Source organism: Purpureocillium lilacinum (assembly GCF_023168085.1).
Source record: "Purpureocillium lilacinum CBS 284.36 DNA, scaffold_4, whole genome shotgun sequence".
NCBI classification, from domain to species: Eukaryota; Fungi; Ascomycota; class Sordariomycetes; order Hypocreales; family Ophiocordycipitaceae; genus Purpureocillium; species Purpureocillium lilacinum.
The window spans coordinates 2,790,328-2,815,415 of NW_027072114.1; the positions used below are offsets into that span (position 1 = coordinate 2,790,328).

General features: G+C 58.5%; 6 protein-coding genes across 6 annotated transcripts; 4 read left to right on the top strand and 2 right to left on the bottom strand.

Moving 5' to 3' along the window:
- Positions 1 to 10: 10 nt before the first annotated feature.
- On the top strand, positions 11 to 6,753 carry PLICBS_006020 (uncharacterized protein; the record flags this gene model as incomplete). The annotated part of the gene is made up of 4 exons (XM_018319759.2): positions 11 to 262; positions 332 to 656; positions 714 to 6,646; positions 6,715 to 6,753. 4 exons carry the CDS (start codon positions 11 to 13, stop codon positions 6,751 to 6,753), a joined length of 6,549 nt encoding a protein of 2,182 aa, XP_018182233.2.
- A 338-nt stretch (positions 6,754 to 7,091) lies between these two features.
- On the bottom strand, positions 7,092 to 8,018 carry PLICBS_006021 (uncharacterized protein; the record flags this gene model as incomplete). Its single annotated transcript, XM_018319760.1, has 1 exon — positions 7,092 to 8,018. One exon carries the CDS (start codon positions 8,016 to 8,018, stop codon positions 7,092 to 7,094), a length of 927 nt encoding a protein of 308 aa, XP_018182234.1.
- A 3,112-nt stretch (positions 8,019 to 11,130) lies between these two features.
- PLICBS_006022 (uncharacterized protein) lies at positions 11,131 to 12,353 on the top strand (the record flags this gene model as incomplete). The annotated part of the gene is made up of 2 exons (XM_018319761.2): positions 11,131 to 11,552; positions 11,618 to 12,353. 2 exons carry the CDS (start codon positions 11,131 to 11,133, stop codon positions 12,351 to 12,353), a joined length of 1,158 nt encoding a protein of 385 aa, XP_018182235.2.
- A 303-nt stretch (positions 12,354 to 12,656) lies between these two features.
- On the bottom strand, positions 12,657 to 13,906 carry PLICBS_006023 (uncharacterized protein; the record flags this gene model as incomplete). The annotated part of the gene is made up of 2 exons (XM_065600847.1): positions 12,657 to 13,695; positions 13,746 to 13,906. The coding sequence occupies 2 exons, from the start codon at positions 13,904 to 13,906 to the stop codon at positions 12,657 to 12,659; spliced, it is 1,200 nt and encodes a 399-aa protein (XP_065456919.1).
- Positions 13,907 to 14,359: 453 nt separating this feature from the next.
- On the top strand, positions 14,360 to 15,837 carry PLICBS_006024 (uncharacterized protein; the record flags this gene model as incomplete). Its single annotated transcript, XM_065600848.1, has 2 exons — positions 14,360 to 14,400; positions 14,454 to 15,837. The coding sequence occupies 2 exons, from the start codon at positions 14,360 to 14,362 to the stop codon at positions 15,835 to 15,837; spliced, it is 1,425 nt and encodes a 474-aa protein (XP_065456920.1).
- Positions 15,838 to 16,609: 772 nt separating this feature from the next.
- PLICBS_006025 (cyclin-dependent kinase catalytic subunit) lies at positions 16,610 to 17,761 on the top strand (the record flags this gene model as incomplete). Its single annotated transcript, XM_018319763.2, has 3 exons — positions 16,610 to 16,646; positions 16,750 to 17,425; positions 17,494 to 17,761. The coding sequence occupies 3 exons, from the start codon at positions 16,610 to 16,612 to the stop codon at positions 17,759 to 17,761; spliced, it is 981 nt and encodes a 326-aa protein (XP_018182237.2).
- Positions 17,762 to 25,088: the final 7,327 nt, after the last annotated feature.

Here is a 25,088-nt window from a genome sequence, read left to right on the forward strand (position 1 = left end):
ATACACCTCCATGGTCCCTCCACCAAGAGTGGGATCATTCTCACCAAACCCTTCGCAGACTCTTCAGACGGGAACCAGTCACTCGCCGCATCCGTCGCACGGTGGTGTCCTGAGTGCTGGCGCGAGCCCCAGTACAAGCAGTCCGACTGGGGCTAACCCCTTGACAAAGATTGTTGTCGCCCAAGTCTACCTCCTACTCAGCACTATCAAGGAGGACAAGGATCGCGCCAGGTGGGAGTTACAGGTCGAGCAGCTGCATAAGGTGACATCTCCCCTACCCGAGGAAGCTAATCCAAGAAACACTGACCGCTAACTCGCTCAAAATCATCAGCTCATCGATGAACACGGCATGGAAGTGTTCTCCAAGTATTTTACTAGGTTGGTAGCGGGAAATGCGCCCCAAATCTTCCCCGGGCTTAACCGCCCCGTCGCCAACCCCGGTAACTACCACATCCTCGTCGCCGAGATGCGAAAGATTGCCCACGATGTCGATCAAGCAAGCAAAATCGCCGAGTCGGTGGAAAGTGGCACCGAAGACATCTTCCGTGACTTCGACCTGTCAACCTTCATGGAACACTTCAAGCTCGATGCCCTGGAGAAGACACTCTTGGCGCTGGCGTTCAAGACTGGGTCCCGCTCCGACCTAAAGACCAAGGGTATGAAATGAACCTCCCATCATGTCATGTGGACTTGTCTGACCCCTGATCTCGCAGCCGACGCCATTTTGTCCACGAATTTCCCGGCTTTCCTGGACATCATCTCGCGCCCAGAGATCGAGGCCCACGCTGACCTTACTCCTGCGTTCGTCGCCCTGATTGTCGATCGGTTCCTTCAATACCACCCTCCAAGCTTCAACGCGGCTTCCAGGCGAGATCTGCAGAACTACATCGCCAAGCGGTACGTGGCGATGGATCAGGCGCCTCCTTCAGAGGTTCTTGCCGCCCTCGATCTCGGCCGAGTCCTTGCCGACAGGCCGGTAAACGCTTTGGCACGCTTCGTGCAGAGGACGGGTGCTGAGTTTACGAGAGACGAGGAGACGTGCGTTTCCTGCTTGCAGGGCCGTCCTAGCAACATGCAAATAGGACCTGACCAGGTTTCTGCGGCGCTTATCTTCACCACGATCACCCAGAGTCCTCAGCAAAACCCGACCGTGCTTGTCGCAGCCCTGCAGCGTGTTCTCCCGAAAACATTCGAATGGACGGAAGTTGTTCGGTTTTTTGACCAGCCTACGGCTCGAATCTCGTCTACGCAATTTCTACGACTCTACCGGGCACTGCTTCCCATTGCTCAGGATCCCAAGCACAAATTTGATATCCAGAGACTTTGGGGCGGCTCTTGGAGCGAGTCGGAGGCCCAGTTGTCCTTCGTCAGCGCTTTCGCCTCCCTGACTCCGGATCAGCTAGACGCCACTACAATCCCAGGGTTACAACGGAGCATCAGCCTGGACGACTATGCCAATTCCCCCCCGAACGTTCAGGAGCGTGCTGCCGTTGCGGTGAAGCACCCTCTCGTTTCCGTGGCCGCTTTGTCCGCCATATTCACTGTTGCCCTCAACTCGGTGCAAGCATCTCAGAGCGTGGAAGCGAAGCGCCTCTTCCAGGAGGTGGTGGTCCCCAACCTGGATATTTTCCTGGTGTCCGCCTTTGAGGTTCCTCGGCAATCCTGGGCGCCAATGGCGATGGATACGCTGAACTCACTATTCGAGAACTTTTTGTACAAGCGTTCACCTGAGTACGATTTCGTCCTCGACAGCTTGTGGAAGAAGGATAGTGCTTGGGTGACCCAACGATTGGTTGATGCTCATGCAGTCAAGCCCATCGATTTGCCTCTGATTTTCGACCACGCGCTGAAGCATGGGTGGCTGGATCATCTTGTTTATCTCCCCAGCGGGTTCGGTATCGACCTCGCCGCATATGCGCATGCCGAGGGCCACTTGGACTTGAGCAACTGGGCGCGCTTCAACGCGGAGAGAAGCGTGGAGATGTCTCGCATCCTGCTCCAATTCCTCATGATCAAAGCGAATTTGGAAATCCAGTTTCAACGCCCTCCGGATGGACAGCCTCCGGTCAAGACCAGTACGAGCTTGCAGGTCAGGACCGTATCTGCGTTGCTGCAAATCTTGGAAGACTTCTTGCCCAAAGCACCAGTGCAGGACCTCATTCTGGTGCAACGCCACTGTATCACGGCATACCCACGACTGATCAACTACGGCGAAGGCTACGACGACGTCATCGACGCTAACGGCAGAGATGGAAACGCATTGCCACTGGCTGCCAACAGCAAGATGGAAGAGCACTACAAGAAGATGTACGGCGATGAAATCCAGGTACGCACGATCGTGGAGATTCTAGATCGCTACAAACACTCGAGAGACCCCCTGGATCAAGATGCATTCGCTTGCATGATCCACGGTCTATTCGATGAGTACAACCACTACGTCGACTATCCTCTGGAGGCTCTGGCGACGACGGCGGTATTGTTTGGTGGGATCATCTCTCACAAGCTCATATCAGACCTGCCGCTTAAGATCGGCTTAGGGATGATCCTGGAGGCTGTTCGGGACCATATGCCCGACGATCCCATGTACAAGTTTGGTCTTCAGGCTCTGATGCAGCTTCTTGTTCGCTTTCGGGAATGGCCTGGGTTTTGCAAGCAGCTGCTCCAGATCCCGGGCCTGCAGGGCACAGAAGCGTACAAGAAGGCCGAAGAGATCGTGCGCGACCACGAGGAGGACATTGTGCGTTCTCGTAACGGCGCGGGCACACCCCATGGTCTGAGCTTCCCAGGAGAGTCATTCACGAACGGGAATCCCGACGAAACCGCCAACGAACGCCAAGCACCCCCGTTCGCAGCCATCGGCATCGACCCCATCCCCGCCGGTGTCGAGTTCGAGGAGCCTGGCGATGAAGAGCAGGGCAAGATCCAATTTGTCCTGAACAACATCACCGAGGGAACTCTTCAGTCAATGCGCAACGAACTGCGCGATGTGGTGGAGCACAATCACCAGCAGTGGTTTGCCAGCCATCTCGTCGAAGAACGTGCGAAAATGCAGCCCAACTACCACCATGTTTATTTGGAGCTTGTCAAGCTGTTCGAGGACAAGACCCTCTGGAGCGAAGTGCTTCGGGAGACATATATCAGCGTGGCTCGAATGCTCAACTCAGAGGCCACGATGCAGAACTCGACGGAGCGGACTCATTTGAAGAACCTTGGTGGCTGGCTTGGGCTCTTGACCCTTGCCCGTGACCGTCCCATCAAGCACAAGAACATTGCATTCAAGCAACTGCTAATCGAGGCCCATGACACCAAGAGACTCATTGTCATCATCCCGTTTGTTTGCAAGGTCTTGATTCAAGGAGCTTCGTCAGCCGTATTCCGGCCCCCGAACCCATGGTTGATGGACATCATCCATTTGCTCATTGAGCTGTACCACCACGCTGAGCTGAAGCTGAACCTCAAGTTCGAGATCGAGGTTCTGTGCAAGGGCTTGAATCTGGATCACAAGAGCATCGAGCCATCAGGCGAAATACTCAACCGACCCGCGGCAGAGGAAGCCGTCGAAGTGCTTCCACACGAGCAGCTTGACGCCTTTGATACCCTGTCCCTGAACGGAATCGGATCTGTTGTTGGTGCGGGTCTCTCTCCCCAAGCCGTTGCGCCAACTATACCCGACGTCGGACCTATGATCAGCATCCCCCCTACGAATGAGATGGTTGTGAGCACGACGCGCCTCCACGAGATTGTTCGGAGTGCTCTCACACGGGCTCTGCAGGATATTATCCAGCCTGTTGTGGACCGGTCGATTACGATAGCGGCAATTTCGACGGTTCAGATGGTTCGCAAAGACTTCGTCTCGGAGCCAGATGAGAACAAGATGAGGAACGCTGCCGTCAATATGGTCAAGTCGACCGCGGGCAGCTTGGCTCTTGTCACTTCCAAGGAGCCTCTCCGAGCGAACATGACCAATTACATGCGCAATCTTGCCAACGACCTTCCCTCGGGCCTACCTGAGGGTACAATCATCATGTGTGTCAATTTGAACCTCGAACTCGCCTGTAACATCATCGAAAAGCAGGCCGAAGAGAGAGCTGTTCCGGAGATTGAGGATATGCTTGAGGAAGACGTCCAAGCTCGAAGACGGCATCGCGCCCAGCAACCAAACGAGCCCTTTTACGCCGGCACGGTCAATCGTTGGGCCATGACCATTCCAAGTCCGTACAAATTGTCGCCCAACATAAATGGCCTTAACAGCGACCAAATGCAAATCTACGACGATTTCGCGAGACAACCGCGTAACACCACGGTATCGACTGCGCATGCGCCATCTGCTTCAGATGCCACCCGATCTCTTGCCAACGAGGTCCTACAGGAATCCTACAGCACGATTCCCAGCATTCCCACACCAGCCGAGACGCCTTCGGTACAGCACATCGGCTCTCAGCTACCGTATGCCCCGGTTTCCAGTGCTGCGGGCAACGTAGGCCGCGGGGTTGGCGCGAATGCCTATCATATTGATGTCCGTGGTCTGGCTGAGCGCGTCAACAAGCTGCTGCAAGAGCTCTTGCGGGTTGCCGGGGAAGCTCAAGAGGAGCACTTCATCGGCCTTCCAAGACCACATCCAGTTCTGGACGTGGTTGACGCGTTGGTGCAGCTCATCATTAAGACGTCCCAGAGCTCGGAAGAGTTCGCCATCTACACTGCAGAGCAGATCAGCGCTCTCATTTTCCAGCAAGTCGAGGACAATCTGACCTTGGAAAGCCTGGTCCACGTCTTGGAGACTTTGCGGAAGATTTCCGGACCTGCGTTGAACAGCCGAGTTCGGGCGCTGTTTAGCCAGCAACCCGGTCCGAATTTCTTGAGCCTGCCATTGCTTGCCGCCTTGATTCGCACCGATTTGATCGACTGGAGAAATATCGATGCGGCAATGTCCAAGGCTCTGGAGAGCCGGAAAGAGTCGTCACTGGAGTTCCTGGAACACCTGCTTGATCTCGCCCTCATCAGCAATCGGCCCATCGCGCTTTACGCAGATTTTGTGCGCACAATGGAGAGAGCGTGGGCATGGGTCTCGGAAGAGCCCAGCAATGCCACTGCCCAAAGACTGAAGGAGAAGCTTCTAAACGCAGGGCTCCCGCAACCTTCGTGGAACAGTACCGGAGACGACAAATCAGCGTTCCGACAGGAACAAATGGAATATGTCTTCGAGGAGTGGGTCCATCTCTGCAACAACCCAAACGCGACAGCCGAAGCCTCCAATATCTTTATGGATCAACTGGAGGACAGGCTGCTCGTCAGAGATCAGAACGACTTTTTTATCTTGTCCCGCGTCGCTCTCGAACTGTGTGTCGATCGTTTCGACCACATCGCGCACTCTAGCGCTATCAGCGACGCGTATGTCATGGTCGATGCCTTGGCCAAGCTGATTTGTGTTTACACCACGACGCGCAACGAGACATCCGGCACCCGCACATCTCTGATGGACTCCACCTTTACTGTGATCGGCTTGATTCTTAGCCACCATCATATGAAGCGAGGCGAGCACCTGAATCAACGTGTCTTCTTCCGCCTTTACTCGCTGCTTCTTCACGAAGTACACGGCGACAGCGACAATTACACGGAAGAGGATCAGCGACGGCTGCTGCTGTCGTTCGCCGCCAAGCTCGAGAATGCCGGGCCTTTCTATCTCCCGGGTTTCACGTTTGGTTGGCTATCACTCGTTCAACACCGAGCCTTTGCTCCGGTGCTGTTGCAGATGCCTGGAAATGCCGGTTGGCGCCCGTATGCGAAATTGCTCGTGCAGTTGCTAGACACGCTCGGCGAGCAACTCAAGTCACTCAACGTGTCAAGCATGGCCAAGGAGCTTTACCACGCCACCCTGAAGCTCCTGGTGATTCTCCAGCATGACTTCCCGGACTTCGTCGCGGCCAACCACGTCACGTTCTGTGCCAGCATTCCGCCGCATTGCAGCCAACTGTTGAACGCAATTCTATCAGCCAACCCGCAACAGAACCCGACTACAGGCATGAAGCCGGATCAATCGGAAGAGATCAGCTTGTATCCCGGGCTGGTCGAAGACGCAACGGCGAAGCTGCGGGACTCTGGGCTCCTCGCCGTGTTGGATCAGGTACTCGGCAATGGACCTGCCGAAGACACCGTCGCACAGGTTGCACACGCCATGACACATAACAGCCCGCAGGAGACCTCGTTTGGACATATTCCGGTCGCGGCCAACGCTCACATCATTGGCGCCGTGGTTGTGTACATCGGGCAACACGCCGCAGAACGTATGTCTCGCTCGCCAAACTCCGCGGCCGTCACCGGGAGCGAGTCTGATGTGGCGACGCTCTCCCTGCTTGTTCACGAGCTGCCGCCTGAAGCCAGGTACTACCTTGTATCCTGCATGATGAATCAGCTGCGATTCCCGAGCGCCTACACAGACTTTTTCTGTCAAGTTGTGCTCCATATCTTTGGCAAGGACTTGAACGACCCCGAGGAATCTGAGATACGCCAGGAAATTACCCGGGTGCTCCTCGAACGTCTTGTCGGGTTCTGGCCTCAACCTTGGGGGCTCATGTACACGGTTCTGGAGCTGGTCAAGAACGAAAAGTACATGTTCTTCGACCTTCCCTTTGTCAAATCGACACCAGAGGTAAGTCGTCCCAAGGCCGTCTGTCCTCTTCTAGTCGCATTGCCAAGCATGCTTACATCTCCATCCAGGTAGCGGAAAGGTTCGCCACGATCCTCCAACGTAATTAAGTTTGTTGGACGCCTATGTCGGCGCCCGTCAGTCAACGTGAAGCGGGAGTCCTGAGTCTTCACGACATTACAAACACATCCACATTTAACGGAGGTATAGTCGCACTATGCCGGACTTGACTATTGCAATGCATGGCTGGGAGTAGAGGTAGATGCTAACAGATGGTCTGGGGCGTTCCATGTTTTGGGGGAAGCAAGGACGCACGGGCTTCATGAAGCAATGTACACCCTGTATATATGTACGAATAGCTACTAATGCAGAGAGACTGGCGCTGTCCAGTCGTCAGTGCGAGCGCGTCTTTGAAACAATAAGTGTAGACTCTCTGGACGAACTCGGCTCAGACAGTGAGGGTGCCCTTCATGACTTGGACGGCTGTGCCGGCCAGTTTGACTGTCTCAATCTTGGAATCCTGCACATCCACCTCAACGACGATATTGCTTTCCTTGCCCATCTCGACACCTTGCGTGATGTTGTACGTGCGCGTGGGGGTGGTTTGCTTGTCTCCGATTGCGCTGAGATAAGAACTCAGGCAGCAGGCAGCGGCGCCGGTTGCAGGGTCTTCGAACTCATGGGTGATCATGCGCGTGCGCAGGGACACGACGGGCTGGGCGTTCTGGTCCAGACCTGACCCAGTGCGCACGTAGTAATAACGCCCCATGAACCCATTCTGCCATCCGTCGTCCAGAAGCTTGTCGATGGGCAGCTGGGTGCTGCTCTGTTGCACCTGGCCAAGCAGCTCAAGCGAGGGCAGCTCAACAAGCACGAAGCTCACGCCATTGACGACGCTAAAGACTGGGGCGTCGAGTTCAAGCTCGCGGATCTGCGCGTTGGCCTGAAGGCTACCTGACGGAAGGGACAGGTCGCGAACGTGTTTGGCGTGTAAGTGGACGTTATGGGGGATGCTGGCCTGCGCCACGGCGCCGTCGCCTAAGCGCCGTACGGGAATGGGGCCGGCCTTGGTGACGAGCGTGTCTACGCCCTGGTCGAGCAGCGAAACCGCAGTGCCGACGGTTGGGTGCCCGGCGAAGGGGATCTCGGCAAAGGGCAAAAATATGTCAATGTTGCGTTGCTTCGTGGTCGCCGGGTCCGCGACGTCGTGGACAAAGACGGTTTCGGACAGATTGAACTCTCGGGCAATGGTCTGCTTTTGCTCCTGGGAGGGCTTCGGGCCGGAGGCGGGAATGGTGATGATTGCGAGGGGGTTCCCACGGAACCGGGTCTCCGTGAAGACATCGACGGTAATAAAAGGCAGCTCCATTGTCATTGTGAATTGATGAGATGGGTTGTGTAGGTTAGGGATGGGAATGTGTCTACGAGAATGAGAAGAAGACTGTTTACAACAACAACAACAACAACAACGATCACGAGGGTTCCATCGTGGTATTTATCTGTTGCAGATCAGAAGCGTACAGCCTGGGTCAAAGTAAGCTTCATGCGCTCTGTCACATCGTCGGCCTATGATCCTTCCGTCTCAACGGGGCAATTACAACTCCCAGGCCACTCAACGCAGGCCGACGTTCACAGCTTTGCGGGGGTCGCTATCTGACACTATCTCGTTGGGCCTTCACGGGGGGTTCAATGAATGCTCGTTGTTACCCGGAGCTAACCGGGGAGGCTGAGAGCCACCCCCTCATCGAACATCTTGGATCCCTGCTGACGAACCCCAACTCCCAATTAATAAGCCTCATTGGCTCGTTGCGCCATCGTGGATGACCAAGGCAATGGCAAAAGCCAGCTGGTCGTTGCGATGCCACTTTAACCGGCGCAGAGACACAACTGCTCGGCATTGCCTGCCAGCATCGTCGACGCGAAGCGCATCCTCGATTCGTACGAAGAACGCGTTACCACATGATACGAGCCCCAGAGCCGGATCTTTCCGGGAACGAGCCTGTTCCCTTTCCACGACTTACACCATAGAGACGGGGAGACAGGCTGGTGGGGCGTCAGTGTCGCCGCCGCCAGGAGTTCCACCAAGACCCAATACCCTTTGGGACTTCAGGTGCGGCGGGCCCATGGACAAAGCGCCTGGTCGCGCCGTAACCGTGCCTGGACGCTTCCAGGTTGACAGCAGCCGAGGAAGGCCCACCACCCTGGCCTGGACCCTGTTTTCCCACTGGGCTCTCCCAGGACCCAGAGCTGATGTAATTGAAGTGCTGCGACTGCGGTACTTTTTCGTTCCGGCCCGGGGCGAGCAGCATTGCGGCTAGGCGTGAGAGGGGAGTCCAGATGGGCCCCTATGCACCCCGGCCTCTTACATGCAGCGCGGCTGCAGCTGGGCAGCACGGCAGGTCAGCACGTTTGGGGCTCCATGGCTTGGCATTGCCCCTTGTTGGCTGCGGTGTGCGGCGGTCGTGCGCAACGCTGGTCTCAGCTCTTCCGCCGTCGCGGCCGCATCTCGCAGCAGAGCCGGGTGCTGCAGCCCGCGCCGGGAGGGGGGGATGGGGGGGGTTGCCAGCCACAACGATCGGGCGGTGAACGCTGAAAGTCGTCTCCGCCATTCCCGAACGACGGGTGTTGCTATTGTTGTCATTGGGCCTACGTGCCAGTGGCGGAAACTGAATTGGGGGGCGTCGCCGGCTGCGAGCCCCGGCAGAAAACAGTAATTTAAGGCGCGGGAGGGAAGAGGGGTTGCGCGGGCTGCTGCGTCGAACGGGAAAAACAGAAGTGGTGAGGTCACGACTCGTGCAAACCGCCAGCCGTGACCACGTCCGTCCGTTGGGGGCGCCCGCGCCTCTTCCAAGGAGCAGAAGAAGAAAACCAGTGTGGGAGGGGGCGGGACTCACGGCTACGTGCCTTGGCGTGCAATTGCGCGAGGCTCAATGCCCGCGAGAGCGCGCTCGCGCAGCTGGTGGCCCATGCCTGGCTGTGCGAACGAAGGGCGTTTGCATCGCTCGACGGTGTTCGAATCGTCAGCGGCAACCACGGGCAGAGGGCTGCACAACCTTGGCCTGTCGGCGCGCCCGTTACCAATGGCCTAGGTAACTCTCGCACGTAGTTGAAGAGCATCCATCGGCTTCCTGCGCCTGCACCTGCACTAATAAAGCATGTACACCGACTGCAAACGACGAGGGCGAGTCGACAGCACGACCCGGACGGCAGTGAGCAAGAACATGGCGGACGAGGCTCCGCAGCCCCGCCTCTCGTCCCCGTTGCGTGCGAGTACTCGAGCTTTGTACGGTACCTTGTATGTACGCAAGGCACAGTACTGTACGGTACGAGCCCAGGAGCCCACGCGACGACGATCGCCTCGCCTCGCCTCGCCTCGCCGGCTTGGTGGGCGTTGCTCTGGCGTCACGGCCCATCCGTGTCGGCGGGCATGCGCAGCCCAGGGAGCGGCAACAGGCGGTTGATGCAGGGGGTCAGTGTCCCATCATGTGTCAGATCTCGCAGGCCAACAGGCGCCCGGGGCCGGGGGTCGGGAGGGTCGCGAAGGGAGGGCGTTTCTGAGCAAGGGGGCCACCACAACGACGACGTCGTCGACTCGTCGCACACAGACGGTGTGTGTGTGCGCTGCCTTTTGTGCTCAGAAGTTTGCCGTTAGCGGCCCGTCCTGGCTTCGGGGATGACGGATGGCGGATGGGACAGACGACAGGCGATCTTCGCGGTGACGACTCGAGGCTGTACTGCCCTCGTGCTGCGCAGGTACAAAGTACCTTGTACCGCTGGTACGATGCCATGCCATGCCATGAGGTGGATGCTTGCACACCAACTCCCGGGCGGCAAAGACACCCTTCGGGTACCCTCCACTCCCTGTCACAGCAGCAGCAGGTCCCCTTGGTCCCCCAAAAAGACAAGGAGGAGCCCGCCATGGAATGCGCCTCCCTTTTTTTTGGGCCTGCGGGCCCCAATTTTGGTGACGCTGCATCGGGGGGCGGCCGTGCCCCACTGACGTTTAGGGGCCCCACTTCGGCAAGCTCGCAGCCAGGTGCCGGCCAATAGGATGCAGGGGGGAAGAAAAAAAAAAGTTCAAGCTCTCGTGCTTGCTGCCTTCCTCCCAGCCAACGCCAGAAATCGCCTGAGCTTCTTGCCTCCCCGTCCGAGTCGCACTCCATCCCCATCTTGCCTCCCCCTTCTGTAACCTTTTTGCCGCAACCACCCTCCTCTACCCCCTCATTCCCCCAACCTGCACTGCGTTGCGTGTAAGCCGACAGCGACCTTCTTTCTTCACGACACGACCCTTTTCCTGTATTATCGCCTTGGACTACGAGTCCCTCCGGACCTGCCGTCACCCGTCGTGGTCCTCGTCGTCGTCGCCCTCGTCCTGCACGCGCCCATCATCGACCCCCCCAGTACGCGCCCACGCTGCCTCGGCAACCGCCCTCCCTTCGCCGTCGTCCACAGCGCGACCATAACAAATCGACCTCACGAGTTCGAAGATGCCTTACAACACGCGACGCAAATCGCTCTCCTTGCCCAGCTTGGGCATTCACATCCCCGTCACGCACGCCGCTCGTGCCGCCGCAGCAAAGGGCGCTGGTCGCCTTTCCTCCTCGTCGTCCACATCAGATACCCGCTCCCAGTCGCCCGACTCGCATCCTAGCAAGCGCTTGAAAAAGTCTCACGATGTCGCCGCCGCCGTCGCCGAGGCCCTGGTCGAGCACACGCCACCGCCGTCACCTACTACTGCGACCAGTATCGAGATGTCAGACGTCGACGAGAAGCCCAAGATCGATCTCCAAAGTATCAACGACGACATCGTCGAGGCGTCGGTGATGCAACTGCAGTCGACGGCAAACCGCCCTCATCTGATCAAGGAGCTAGCGACTGTCCTGTCACAGAAGTTGGTATCCGTCCAACAGTACGTTGCGCCTCTCTGGAGTGCCACTCTCCTTCTCCGCACTTGTCGCTAACAACCCTTCGCAGGTCCGCAAACCCGTGTGCCATCATCTCCTCCCGCCTCACCTCCTTCATGAAGCGCCCCTGCTGGTCTACCCTGAACCCCTGTCCGCTGGCCAAGGAGCTTGAGACTGTTCATCCTCGGCGAACGTACTTTTTCTTGACAACCTGCCCGCGGCCGGCGCTGCCTGATCCCAACGCCACCCAGGCGCCACCGTCGGCCATCGTCACACCGTCTGTGTCACTCACTGATGACTCTGGCTCTGATGATGTTGATGCGCGACGAAGAGACTTGAGCCCTTCGCCCGAAGTCGACTTGTCATCTCCCGAGTTCGACGATGCGGACGAGGATTCCGCCATGCCCATCACGCCTATCGGTTCCTTCAAGGCTCGCCACTTGAAACATTCAAGAGACATGCGCCACGACTCGCCCCCCTTGGAAAAGGACGAGCGCGAGTTCACTCAGACCGCAGACGTGCTCCAAAAGCGCAAGCTGAATGACTCGCCGCCAGCCCCAGACACGGTGGAGCGGAACTCCGGAATGGAGTATGGCTATCGCGACGACATTTGGTTTGGCGACAGCCGCCTGAATGCAGCGGCTACGTTTCTTACCAGCCCAGCCATGAGACCTAGCCTGCCGTCGAGCATGCGCAAGGATGACGAGGCCGACCCGTGGCTCAAGATCAACGAAATGTTCCAGTGGGACAAGGGAGCCGAGAGCATCGAGATCGAGGAACTCGACTGTTTACTGGAAGGTTGCTAATTGCTAATGATCTGTGTTTTTGTTTTCGGCTTTGCGACAGGCGCAAGGAGTTTCGAGGATCAATGGCAACAAAAGTCGATCGCTGCCTCGACAGAGATTTGGAATTTGACTTTGCGACGACTTTGGAAGCAAGATGCCATTGTAGAAATACACATGTATATATAGATGGCTTGTCTTGTCTGCGACGGCCTGGATGTACGAGAAGTTTGGAGACTTGGCGTGCCAGGAGCGCTGTCTGTACATATTACCACTCTCCGATGAATGACATGCCACTCATTGCAAGACTCGCGCGCATAGCGTCGCTCAGCCAGTGCCGTTCACCCGTAATTCTATCCAAACAAGCGTCCCCATTTGCAACACGTTGGGACGGTCCAACTTCACAATCTCTAGCCCCGGCATCTGGCGAACTGCCTCGTCGACGAGCGCTTCAATGTCTCGGTTCCACCAGCAGCCGTACTTTTGGAAATGCTTCCCAGCGTTCTTGTCCAGAAGGCCATTGACAATGCCATACCAGCCCTTTCCGTGCTCCAGGAGAATAATTCGGCCGGAGTCGGGTTTGACAGCCGTGGCCAAGTTCACCAGGACGGCAACAGGGTCAGAGACAGAGCAAAGTCCAAAGGTTTGTACTATTGTATCGTATTTTCGTCCCTGCGTGGCGACGGCTGGGGGTGGTAGAGGGTGGTGCGCATCGGAGTTGATGAGACGGAGTCGGTCATTGAGGAACGAGAGTTGGCCGCCGACATGGTCAGCCATGTTGGAGGCTTTCACGACAGGGGCGAATGACGACATCGGAGGGATGGTCTTGACAAAACGCTTGCGCGCAACGTCTAGCATGTCGACGGAGATATCGAGGCCGGTAAAGGACGTGATTCCGCCGGGTGTCCTGTCTGAACGAGTGGAGGGCTGTGTCGCTCCCTTGGCAATGGCAGTCAGTGGCTCCCAGTCGTAGTACTCGAGGTTCCGGCCAGTGCCCATGGCCAACTCCAAGACGTGGCCTTTGGCATGCTGGGCGAGCTTCTTCCGCAGCTTCGTGATGCCCATCCACCATTCGCCCAGGTTGAGCTCCTTGTTGAACTGTTCCGCATTCTCGCCAGTCAACGCCGGCGGGCGACCAGTCGGCGTGGCGAGCTCGTCATTACATGACCCATCATGGTGTCCCTCACATGGACAAGTTTTTAAGGAAGCGACGGCAGTGCCGAAGATGTAGAAGCCGAGGAAGCCTGCAAGGATCGCGGCACCGGTGAGAGGCAGCCAGGAACGGCGCCAGAGTGTGAGGATGGTATCCGGCGGCGGCGGCGGCGGCGGCGGCGGCGCAGATGATGAAGGGTTGCGGGTTGCGCTGCTATATCCCTGTCAGTACTCGTCAGGATTGGATGTAGGGATCAGACTGACGGCTTATACGGTCGAACAACGCGCGACGGGTGTTGCTGCTTTGCCGGTTGCGGGGGCTTCGGCGGCTGTCGCGTGGCAGGGCGAGACGAGCTCGCATAGCGCTGCCATTGTCGAGCGCGGCAGAAGCCGTTCCTGGCAATGCCGCGCGTGTTCTGGATCATTGGTGCTGCATTGCCCCGTCGTTCGCCTTGGTGATGCGTCGTTGCTCGGAGCGCGAACGGGGGGGACGGGCGGGTGCCGGGGGTCTTGAAATTTCGCGTGTCCAGAACTCCCGGCAGCTGCAGTCGTCAAGGTTGTTCCGGAGGTGGGGACGGGCCGACGTTTCGGAGCCGTGGTGGATCCACGCCTATGCAGCCGCGGTGGCATGCCACTTGGACCGTTACTTGGACCGTGCACGATGACCTGGACTCTCTTCCCTCCCTTACCCTGCAGCTCACGGTTCTGCGACGCGCTTGTGGCCGTGGTACAACATCAGTGGTGTCACGAGAGCAAATCAACAGCATAATTACTACTTCTTCTCATCCTGTGGGCGGGAAAGCGTTATGGCGGGGCAAGGTGATTTGCAAGAGCTGCTGAGAATGCTGAATTCACGAAAGGTTCCCATGATGGCAGCCATGGGTCACATCAAGGCACTCCAGGCCAAGAACCTCCGGAGGTAGGTCACGCCCTCGTCTCGCCGGCATTCATTCACTCATGTCGTCCGTCAAGTATCAGCGACATTGCAGAGGCACCCATCGCTACAATTGAAGAAGCCATTAATGATGCGAAGCTCGCAAAGAGCCTCCACACGGCCTGCAAAGGCCACGGAAAGAAGTCAACTAAGCGTGCTGCTGAGGATGCGGCGTCAACGACGGCGAAGAAGATCAAACTGGAACCTCACAAACGCGATCTGGACTACAGTTCCATGGCGCCAGAGGAGCTCGAGGGGGCGCTGAGCCTGCCGCTTGTGGAAGACGAAGACGCAATCCGCCAAACGACTTTAGTCACGAACAGGGCGCCGCTCGTTCTTGCTTTTGCTGTCGAACTACTCCGCTGTACCATGCCGGAACAGCCACCAAGCAGCCGACTCAGCTTGGCCCAGGCAGTGGTCAGCGCAAACTCCAGAGCCAAGGCCGTCAGCCTGGGCATTGAGAAGGCTCCAGCTGGAGGCGAGATGACAGTTCCTGAAGGTCAACCCAAAGTCCGAGTGCTGGGACGGGATGTACCGGTTCTCAAGCGAGGTGGCTACACGTGGACATCCGACGATACGAAAGCCCAGCCATCAACACAGAGTTCCACCAGCACTGGTACTGTTGCAACATCACAGGAGCCAAGGCCGAAGACCTGGACAGCAAGTCAAAAGCTGTCATCGAAAGGGTCCGTGTTCGTGGCGCATGCGGCCAAATTGTCGTCGCCGACGCAGCGGGCAAGCATGATGAAGGCTCTCATGACAGAAAAGCCGGACCTGGAGACGGCGACGCACAATGCGTGGGCTGTGCGGTCGAGCTATGGCAACTCGCCTCTGGTTCAAGAAGCATCGTTCGATGACGGCGAGTCAGGCTGCGGAAAGTTCCTGCTTGGAATCATGCGGGAAATTGACATAAAGAACGTCGTCGTCGTTCTCACGCGATGGTACGGCGGAGTGATGCTTGGCCCGGACAGGTGGCGACTGATGAGGGAGTGTGTCAACGACTCCCTGTCGATGCAAAGGCGCACATCCTCGCTTTCGGGCGAGGCTGTTTGGGCGCTCGACCCCCAGGACGACAAGCCTACGGCGTCGACCGTTGGAATGGCTATCCACCGACCAGAGGGGGCCCGAAACTACTTGCTTCGGAGCTTCGCAACCGCTCACGAAGACGGCACGAGCGAGGGAAAGAAGACGGCCGCGGCGATGAATGAGGAGAAGCAGGAGAACCTTGGGCGGCTTCTAGGCGCGCTTAGGATACTGTTCACGAGCTGGGACGCCGTACTGAGTAGGGAAGAGCTGGACAGACGGGCTTGGAGCTGGTATGTCGCGGTAAGGCCGGACGTGGAAGCTGGACCGTCTGGATGGGGTGCCAAGGGAACGTTGAGGCTCACAAGGATACTGGACCTGAAGCGGAAGGATTCCTAGCCGGCTTGCTTGTGACAATTCGAGCCAAAGAGGGCGGCGAGTCTAAGCGTTCATCGTACATATCATATGCACCTCACGTAGCGACGTTGAATTGGCCGCCATTGTTATTTCGTTCCAACGTCTTTCGAGGGTCACGCACAGTTTCCAGGCTGAAGAAATTCCCTGGAGACGCCGTGATGCCCTTGCCAGAGGCCGGCTGTCCCATATTTTTGTCAGCCCGTACAAATCCTCGCGACACGCCTGTCACCTTATCGATATGCCCCACTGAAGCGGCTGAAGCAAACGCGCCAGGGCAGGTGGTGGGATGTTTGGCCACGGCGATAAACACAAACAGCCCCAAGTCAACAAGGTCGGAACCCTGCATCAACAGCACTCGTCCAAATCGCAGGACGCCAGCGACCACGGCAGCAACCATTGCGGCGCGGCGACTCTTCATGGCAGGCCTTTGCCACTAACTTTGCAGCTATTGACACGGCTTCTTCCCCGGTGCACTCTCGTCGTGCCCCGCCATTCGCTCTCTGTCCCTTGCAGGCGCGTCTTCCCCGCGTCTAAAGTTGTTGACCACCTTCGCCGGGGCGACCAGCTCTCGACCATCGACTCCGTCCTCCCCCTCCTCGCACACCGCCGCCCCTTCGAACGACCGCCGACGCCAACGCCGATCAGCAGCCTGCGGCATCGAGGCACGTCCATTGCGCATCCGGCTGACGACAAAAACCCTTCTGCGCCTGCGTTCCAATACGACGAGCGAGCGACCGCCTCCCACACCGCCATCATGGAGAACTACCAGAAGCTGGAAAAGGTCGGCGAAGGTGAGTTCTCTAGCTGGAGGATGGGCTCCTGATGCGCGCATAGCGACAGTCGCATTTCCAATAGCGGACGGGCCAGGCTGACATTACCGCATCTACGAAACAGGCACGTACGGTGTCGTCTACAAGGCTCGAGACCTTGCCAACGGAGGGTGCATTGTGGCGCTCAAGAAGATCCGACTTGAAGCGGAGGACGAGGGTGTTCCCAGCACGGCCATCCGCGAAATCTCGCTCCTCAAGGAGATGAAGGACAAGAACATTGTCCGGCTCCTGAACATTGTCCACGCCGACGGCCACAAACTCTACCTCGTTTTCGAGTTCCTCGACCTCGACCTGAAGAAATACATGGAGGCCCTGCCGGTCAGCGATGGAGGTCGCGGTAAAGCCCTCCCCGAGGGTGCATCGATCAAGGTGTCGCAGTTGGGCATGAGCGATCAGGTTGTGCAAAAGTTCATGATGCAGCTTTGCGAGGGAATCAAGTACTGCCACTCACATAGAGTGCTGCACCGCGACCTGAAGCCCCAGAACCTGTTGATCGACAAGGACGGCAACCTGAAGCTGGCCGACTTCGGTCTGGCACGCGCCTTTGGCGTCCCATTGCGCACGTATACGCACGAGGTTGTCACATTGTGGTACCGGGCTCCCGAGATTCTCCTAGGCGGACGTCAGTATTCCACCGGAGTGGACATGTGGTCTGTGGGATGCATCTTTGCCGAGATGTGCACGCGGAAGCCGCTGTTCCCCGGTGACTCAGAGATTGATGAGATCTTCAAGATTTTCCGGTAGGTGTTGGAGTGGTAGAAGGCGCACCCCTTTCGTCTTCAAGTCGCGACTGACTTCTATCCTGCAGTATTCTGGGAACGCCATCAGAGGACCTTTGGCCGGGCGTCACCTCGTATCCCGACTTCAAGTCTTCGTTTCCCAAGTGGCAGAGAGACTACTCGAACCCCATCTGCCACAATCTTGACGACAAGGGCCTCGACTTGCTGGAGATGATGTTGGTCTACGATCCCGCCGGTCGTATATCGGCCAAGCAAGCGTGCAATCACCCTTACTTTGAGGAATTTATTGCCCAGAAACAGGCCAGCGCGGGCGGCGCGAATGGCTACTACAATTAAGGTGCGCGTCAGACGGATGCACGCAGCATCAGTGCCGGCGCACAAGGGCAATGGGCAGACAAGAACTCGGCGTGTAGACACCTCGTGGGCTTTCAGGATACTGCGAGGCCCGCCGGGTATCGAACACGAAAAGACATGCCATCGACGCCATGATCGTACAGACAGCGAATATCACCTATCAGCGAGAGGCACTCAATTTAGGTCAGCGTTGGTCAGGCTTCGTTGGCCAGTCAAACTCACGACGGCAGCAACTTGCAGCAGGATGGCACTGCCCCAGACTGACTTTGGCCAACACGGCTAGGAATGGACCGCCTTCTGCCGGTGCAGCACAGCGAATATGCACGCGGCTTACAGATGAGTTGCGGCTGGCTTTATCGTGTAGTGACACGATTCTCTTTTGTTCTATCATGTACGGAGTAGACGAGGGCATACCGGTCTGGATTCTGGAAGGCACGGTAATAGACATAACGACACATGAGCAATCTGTATCTGATAGCGGAGCTCGGTACCGGACCGATCTCTGTGACCTCACACAGCACCACCACGGGCGCGGTTGGCCTTGGAGAGCCTCGTACTCGCGCCCCAAGTTCGAGATGCCGAGTTACCCCTGGAGGCCGCCGGGCTGAATGTTGTGTTACGACCCCACCGTCTGCCATGCCAACAGCCCTTCAGCGTTAATTAATCGACGTCTACATAATACTTCGTACGAAGTACCGCAGCTGGCTTGCCGCTCCCGACAGGGGGTACATCAGAATGGAAAGTTGTGGCCTGCTCATGCAAGCAAGCTGCAGTGATGCATGTTCGTGGGTGAGCGGCAGGTATGGCGATTGGCGCACGAAGCGCAAACTGTTGGTCTTACGCGCGCAAGCTATTTACAGCCTCTGCAGTGTGCTCGTACTGAAGTTCATGAGGGCGCCTGTTGACACCGGGTGCCAGCTACCTACCCCTGGGCCGAGTACGCGCCTGGGCGGGACAAGGCTTTGGGCGGCTCGCTTACGGCAACGGCTCGCGCGTCTGGGCGGCTCAGTGCATACGCATAAGCACAATGTGTTGGCAGCGACGGCGTACAAGCCCATGAGAGAAGTCCGAGTACGCAGTCAATTGCCGGGGAGGTCATCACGGTCCCACATCTGCTGTCTATGCTGTAGTGTCTAGAGCGAGCTTGTGGTCCGACCTGAGGCTCGCTTGTCGACCTGGCGCTCCACAACCCAGTCACAGTCACAAAGTCGATCGGGCTCGGCTATCACAGACACAAAAAGCACAGCCCAGCGTGCCATCCAGAGACACGAACAAGGTTCCGGACCGCCAGTAGGCCCCCACGGCCCAAGTTGTCCGGCGCACGTCCAGTGTTCGTCTGAGAGACCAGGCGGATCAAGCGTACAGCCGTACTGCGGGGATATCGTCAATCGCCTGAGGGAGATTCCGCTAGGTCGTGGGGTGTGTGCCACGGACCAAGGTCTAGGTCGTTGCCAGGTGGAGATGCGCAGGCAAAGCTGAGCGAAGTAGCGAACGAAATGACCTGGGCGAGAGGGGTTGAGGGGGAACTAGTCCAGATGGCTTGGAGCATTGATGGTGGAGTTTCCAGCACCGCACCGTACCTGACCTCTAGTACCTTGCCTACCAAGCAGACATGCCTCACCTCGAACTAATCGAATCTATTACCACCGCCACTGGCGGATGGTTGCAGGCTAGGACAAGGTCGACGACGAGCTTGGCTGGGCTTGCGACGACGGCTTGGACGGGCAGAGTGCAAATTTCACCTGGTCGCAGGAGCGCATGAGGCAAGGGAGGGAAATTTAATGACGGTGGCATCCGCCCCCGAGTACGTACATTTTACTAACGTGCGACGCACTTGAGAAACCTGTCACGGTGCGGTGCGGTGCGGGATCGGGCCAGGACGAGCCGGGTCTCGGGACGCACGCACGGGACCGGGACCGGGGCTGGGAGGGAGCTTTCAAACGTGTGGCGCCTAGTGCGTGCTCGGGGGTTGGGATTGGAATCTGGGGTCGAGTGACCGGCCAGCGCCGTCAGCTGGCTTGCTGGCCCCCCGGAGACGCCCCCCCAGCGCCACCCCTGCCGATCGCTCGCCGCCCGTCCATCGACCAAGGCGGACCAGGGCTAGTCATCGCAGATGGTGCGTGGCGATCCAGCGGGGAACAAGACGAACCGTGAGAGGTGGTCGAGAGTTGCCGTCGCCGTCCCATGGCCTGATGGACTGATGGGATGGACTCACTCGGCGGAGGAATGGCAGGTCTGGGCTGGACTGGACTGCGAGGCCCCTCTCCTCTCCACTGGAGGCACACATGCGACGGCGACGTTGCCGGGTGGCTTCTAAGTTGGCATCGCTGCTGCCGGATTTAGTCTTGGCCCCTGGGAGCAGAGTCTTGCAGATTCTGTAGCAAGCAGCAGCGGCAGCAGCAGCCCGGAGCGCTGGCTTGATGGGGTCGCCGACAGGGCCGTGGGCAGCGGGCAGGGCCACAGCCACGTCGGTCGCCCCGGTGCATCAGCCACACTTGACGACCTGAATGCGAAGAAAGAGATCGGCCGTCGCAGCCAATCAGCAAACCGTTCGGCGGCCCTTGATGAACCTGCCCTGGCTGATACCTCACCTGCTTCCCTGGCCTGGGAACAGGGGTGTCAGGATGGTTTTGCAGGCTCGGATACCTGAGACACGAAAAAAGGTGCCTCTGAGGTAGAGCGCAGGCGCAGGCGCCGTGGCGGCAGCGGCGGAGCAGTGGTAGCCACCACCTCACTTGCCAAACCAACGATGGCACCCGACAAGGCATTAATACGACGATCGGTGAAGTTGCATGCGATGAAGGAGGTACTAACTAACTTTTGCCCGAGAGCTCATCCATCGACCATCCCCGGCTGGTGCTGGGATGAAAGCCCGTGCGGGCTGCTGTCTGGCCTTGGCATCTGGGCCCTTTTAGCGTCACGTAACGCTAGCCCCGTGCGCGACGCACTCCGAGTGTGGGGTGTAAACGGCTCCCTGCGTCCAGGTCACCAAAGAGTCGACGATGCATATCACACATGGTTCATCAGGGGTCTTCTTCATCAAAGTCTAGTCAAAGGGAGGGTTTGGTTCACGAGCCGTGTCGCGGGCTTGGCTCAAGAGACGAGGTTGGGTCGCCGTGGTTGTCTGGCTGATGATCATCCGTTGCCGCGCAGCCCGCCGTCATTCCGGGGCGGGACGTCACATTCTCCTCGTGTACGCTGCCCATGTCACCTTGGCGATGGAACACGCCGAACCGAATGCGCCCGAGCATGAGCAGACGGGATGCAACGCACAAGAGACCACGGTGCAGTCCGTACTGAGATGGAGCATTCATCGCCCGCCCCCCCAAAAAAAGGAGGCCCAAAGGACCGTCGCAGGTCGCCATGTCATCCGTGTGTGTCTGACTCTGCCCATTGCCATGTGAACGTGGCCGTGCCCACCCTCCACCGTCTTTGTGTGCATCCCATCCCATACCAGCGACAGGCGGGATGCTGCGGCGGAAAAGGGTGGTGGTGGAGGCGCTGCGAATTGGACGTGCACTTGGGTGCGCGAGGCCCGACGATGGCGGGGTGCTGAGACACGGCGAGGGCGTGAGTTGGCGGTCGCAGCATGAAGGGTGTCGCGAACGGGCCCGACTGCCAAATTGGCCGACCGTAGGAAGTAGTGCGCAGTGCGTATGGTACCTTGGTGACGAACTACGTAACGGCGCTCCGTACAGTCCCAACCGCGGGATTCCAGCTCGTGAGTCTGTGACTGATCCGCAGCCCCCCCGAAGTCGACAACGGACGAGGTCTGCCGATGCATGGTCCAGGAAGCGATGGCGGCGGCAGGTGACGGCTCGGAGTCGAGACGGGATGGTTCTGTCGATACGACATATCAGTGATTAAGATTTGTCTTTGAGCAAGCTCGACCATGAACTCGTCCGAGTCCCATTTCCAGGGAGATCATTGCATGGTTCATCAATTGGCATGGAGGTGGACGACGGTCTTGTCCAGGGTCTACCCCCTGCATTGGCACCGGCCCTGCGTGCTCAACACCAACGGCGACAGACGAGCTATTAGCTAGCCGGACGAAGAGGTCTGACCGCGAACGCCGGCGGCGCCATCACAAAAAATGCAGCCTGACGATCTTACAATGATCTCACCGCACCGACGGCATGACGGCCAACACAATGAGCCCACTTCCAACCTCATTGCTTGCCACAGCTCAGTGACGCCCGACCCTGCCTCTTCCCCTGTCTTAGTCGCCACGTTCACGAGGCTGCACGCACTTTGACGTCCTAGACATCCTGCTACGAGATCTTCACCGCCGGCCACCGAGCGTGAACCTGGGCCGATAGCCCCTGGGTCCCTCAAGCCGGTATAGGGGACTTTTGCCGTTGCGAACGAGAGGGCGATTTACCATGCCCTCGCTGAGCACTGGAATCGGGGCGTTAGGCTGACGCTGTCCCCTGCATCGAACACCATGCAAGATTGAGTGGCTCGCAGGAGCCCCGGGTTTCCGGCCGGAAACGATGTCCAGTTGCCATGCCATGCAATCCGTAAGATCCAAGCCCAACCAGCCCTGGTTGGGGCGCTCCATGTATGCCGGTTGCTGCCCAGTTGGCCCCGGCGTCGAGCGCAACCCCGACGCCGGGCTATACGGCGCTGCGTGCGCTCTATCACTTGCATCGAGCGGCCAGGAAACAAAGGCGCCGGCGTGAAGTCAGTCTGAGCCAACCGCGAGCCTGGCATGCAAGCAGCAGCGGCGGTAAAGGACACGGGCACAGAAATAGCAGCCGCATCTAGTTGCACCAAGCACGAGCTTTGCGGCAACGCCTGCGGATGACAAGAACGGACAGACAGCGGCAACTGAACCCAGCACAGCCTCGCCCAGGAGGCGGCCCACCGATTGCTTCACAATCTTGACGGGTTGACGGGTTGCAATGACACACAGACGCACACAGAGTGGTGGGCTGGTGCGGACTCGCCGGGTAAGGGTGAGCGTCTGCATGTGAAGCTGGACGGCATGGGACGGGTATGCAATGTGCAGTATTGGCTCCCAACCAGGCGCTGCCATCCAAGAAAAGGAGAGTCTCAGGATTGGATGGCGCGCCGCGTTTCAAGGCGTTTGAACTGGTCGTGTTTCACGATGCAGATGCGCCCGGCCAATGAAACGGCTCCGGGGAGCCCTCGTCGGTGCTGCGGTGGCGATGCCACGGCCAGTCAGCGACGGGCGAGACGCCGTCGACAGCGGCGGGGGTGGTGGCCCACCCGCTGTGGGCAGCACGAGCCCCAGTCTTTCCCGCATCTCGGCTGCCCTGAGGCCCTGGCCTGGCATCCTGGGAACTGCGGGCGACACGCTGGCACCACTGGGGACGGGGCCAGTGGGCAGGACATCAGGTCGAGGCGGTTGCAGCCCTTTCGTTGGACGAGGATGGCTGCGAAGCGGTCCAGAGTTCCGGGGCTGAACGCAAAGGGCAAAGAAAACAAACCACGACTGTCCACTGGAAAGCCGAGTGGCCGGCTTCTGGGTCTATTTCCAGGGCAAAGCGTGAACTGGCGCGCGGCCCCCGTCCTGTAGATTGGCCGGCCCTGCCTGATGCGCATTTGCGTCCACGTTTGAGGTAGAGATGCAGCATGAGCATGGATCCGGAGCAAGCAGGCCAAGATCCATACGATAAGGCAAGGTAGGCAATAAGTGTCCAGTAGTAGTTGGTATTAAAGCATCGCCCTGGCCCATCTGGCAAACATTGTCCTTGCCCGGTCTCGGTAGTTTGTTCACTGGAACAGCCCTTGCGTGTCGATTTCCCAGTTTCTTCATCTCGCTGGACAGACAAAGGATTCCAGCCGGCGCAGGAAGCAGCAAAGAGTATTGGCAAGGGAGGAAGATTTGACTTGACCGGTTGGCCCCATTTCCCACTTCGGCGCCATTGTTTCCCCCGTTTTCGCCCTCGACGACGACGACGAGCACCAGCACACGGGCGGCGCAATACAGCGCTCCTGTACCTACACGACGGACCCGCGAAAAAACGGCCCCTCCCTCCCGTCCCGTCTCCCAACGCCGCCAGCCCACTGGCCGAACGAGGAGCCCAGTTCAACCACCTGCCGCGAACGACCGGCCGGACCGACTGTTTTCTTTGCTTTGCTTTGCCTCTGCAGCTGCACCGCACGAGCAATTGAGAAACGGCCTGCAGTGACCAGAGCACGCGGCGCCCCCTTTTTTCCTTCTTTCCTCGCTCGCTCGCCCCTATTTTCCCAACTGGGGCTGGCCCCATCCTCGTTCGATCAAGTACGGAGTTGAGATACGGGGTACCCAAGTAACTACAGCCAGTATTCGGTGCTGGATTCCAATCCGCCCGACCCCTCGCCTCGCCTGTGCCAGACGGCGGCAGGCCACCGCCAACCTCCCTCCCCCCCCTTGGTTCAGGTTTCTTCCTGCCCGTCCGACTTATCGGAAGCAAGGGAAAACCGGCGGGCTTGGACCGTTTGCTTCTATATAACAACGGCTTCCTCTTTGTGCAGATAGAGTCCATTGTCTCCTCTGCATCCGTCACAAACGACAGCTTACAAGGACCTACACGCCGCACACAAAGGCACTCACACTCTCTTCCTGCACGCACGCACCTCACTTGGCAGCCAGCCGCACAGCGCACAGGCGCCACGAGGCCCCGAGTCCGACACCGTCACACGCGGGCATCAAACAAAAGCACCGCTCGCAAATCCTGCCGTTTCGCTCAGCCCGCGACTTGCTTGTGGCATCCTCGCGCTTATTAAACAGTAGACACGAGCGACCATCCATTCGGTCATCGCATCGCATCGCATCGCTTCGCGGTTGACCGGGGGTTTATCTCGCGCCCGCAGCTTCGCCAGACGCTCGCTCTTTCGCTCGCTCTGCCGGCATCAATCACACACCTCGCCTGCCACCAGGTCCCAATTCCTTCGCTTGTTTGACGCGCACACGACAGTCGCTCGAGTGGCAGCCGAAAGCGACACTGCACACAGCCTGCATTAGAGGAAACAAAGGAGAAACGCGCCATAAGCCCCAACAGGCAGACAGACAAACGCATCGCCCATCAGTCTCGCAGCGTACGCACGCACCGACGCAGCCCAGCGCCTGCATTGCAACCGTTCCGGTCGGGAACTCGCACACGCTCACTCTCAACCACCACTTACTCACCGTGACTTCAGTCCGCAACGCTCTTCCGCCGGCTCGGAAGGTTCCCCCCCCATCTCCTGATCGGAAGGCACCAACCAGCGCCGCTGCAGCCCTGAAGCGGAGCTCCAGCGAGCCACCTCAGGACTTTTCGGCAGCCACGCGCAACGCCAGGCCCAACCGTTTGGCGAACTC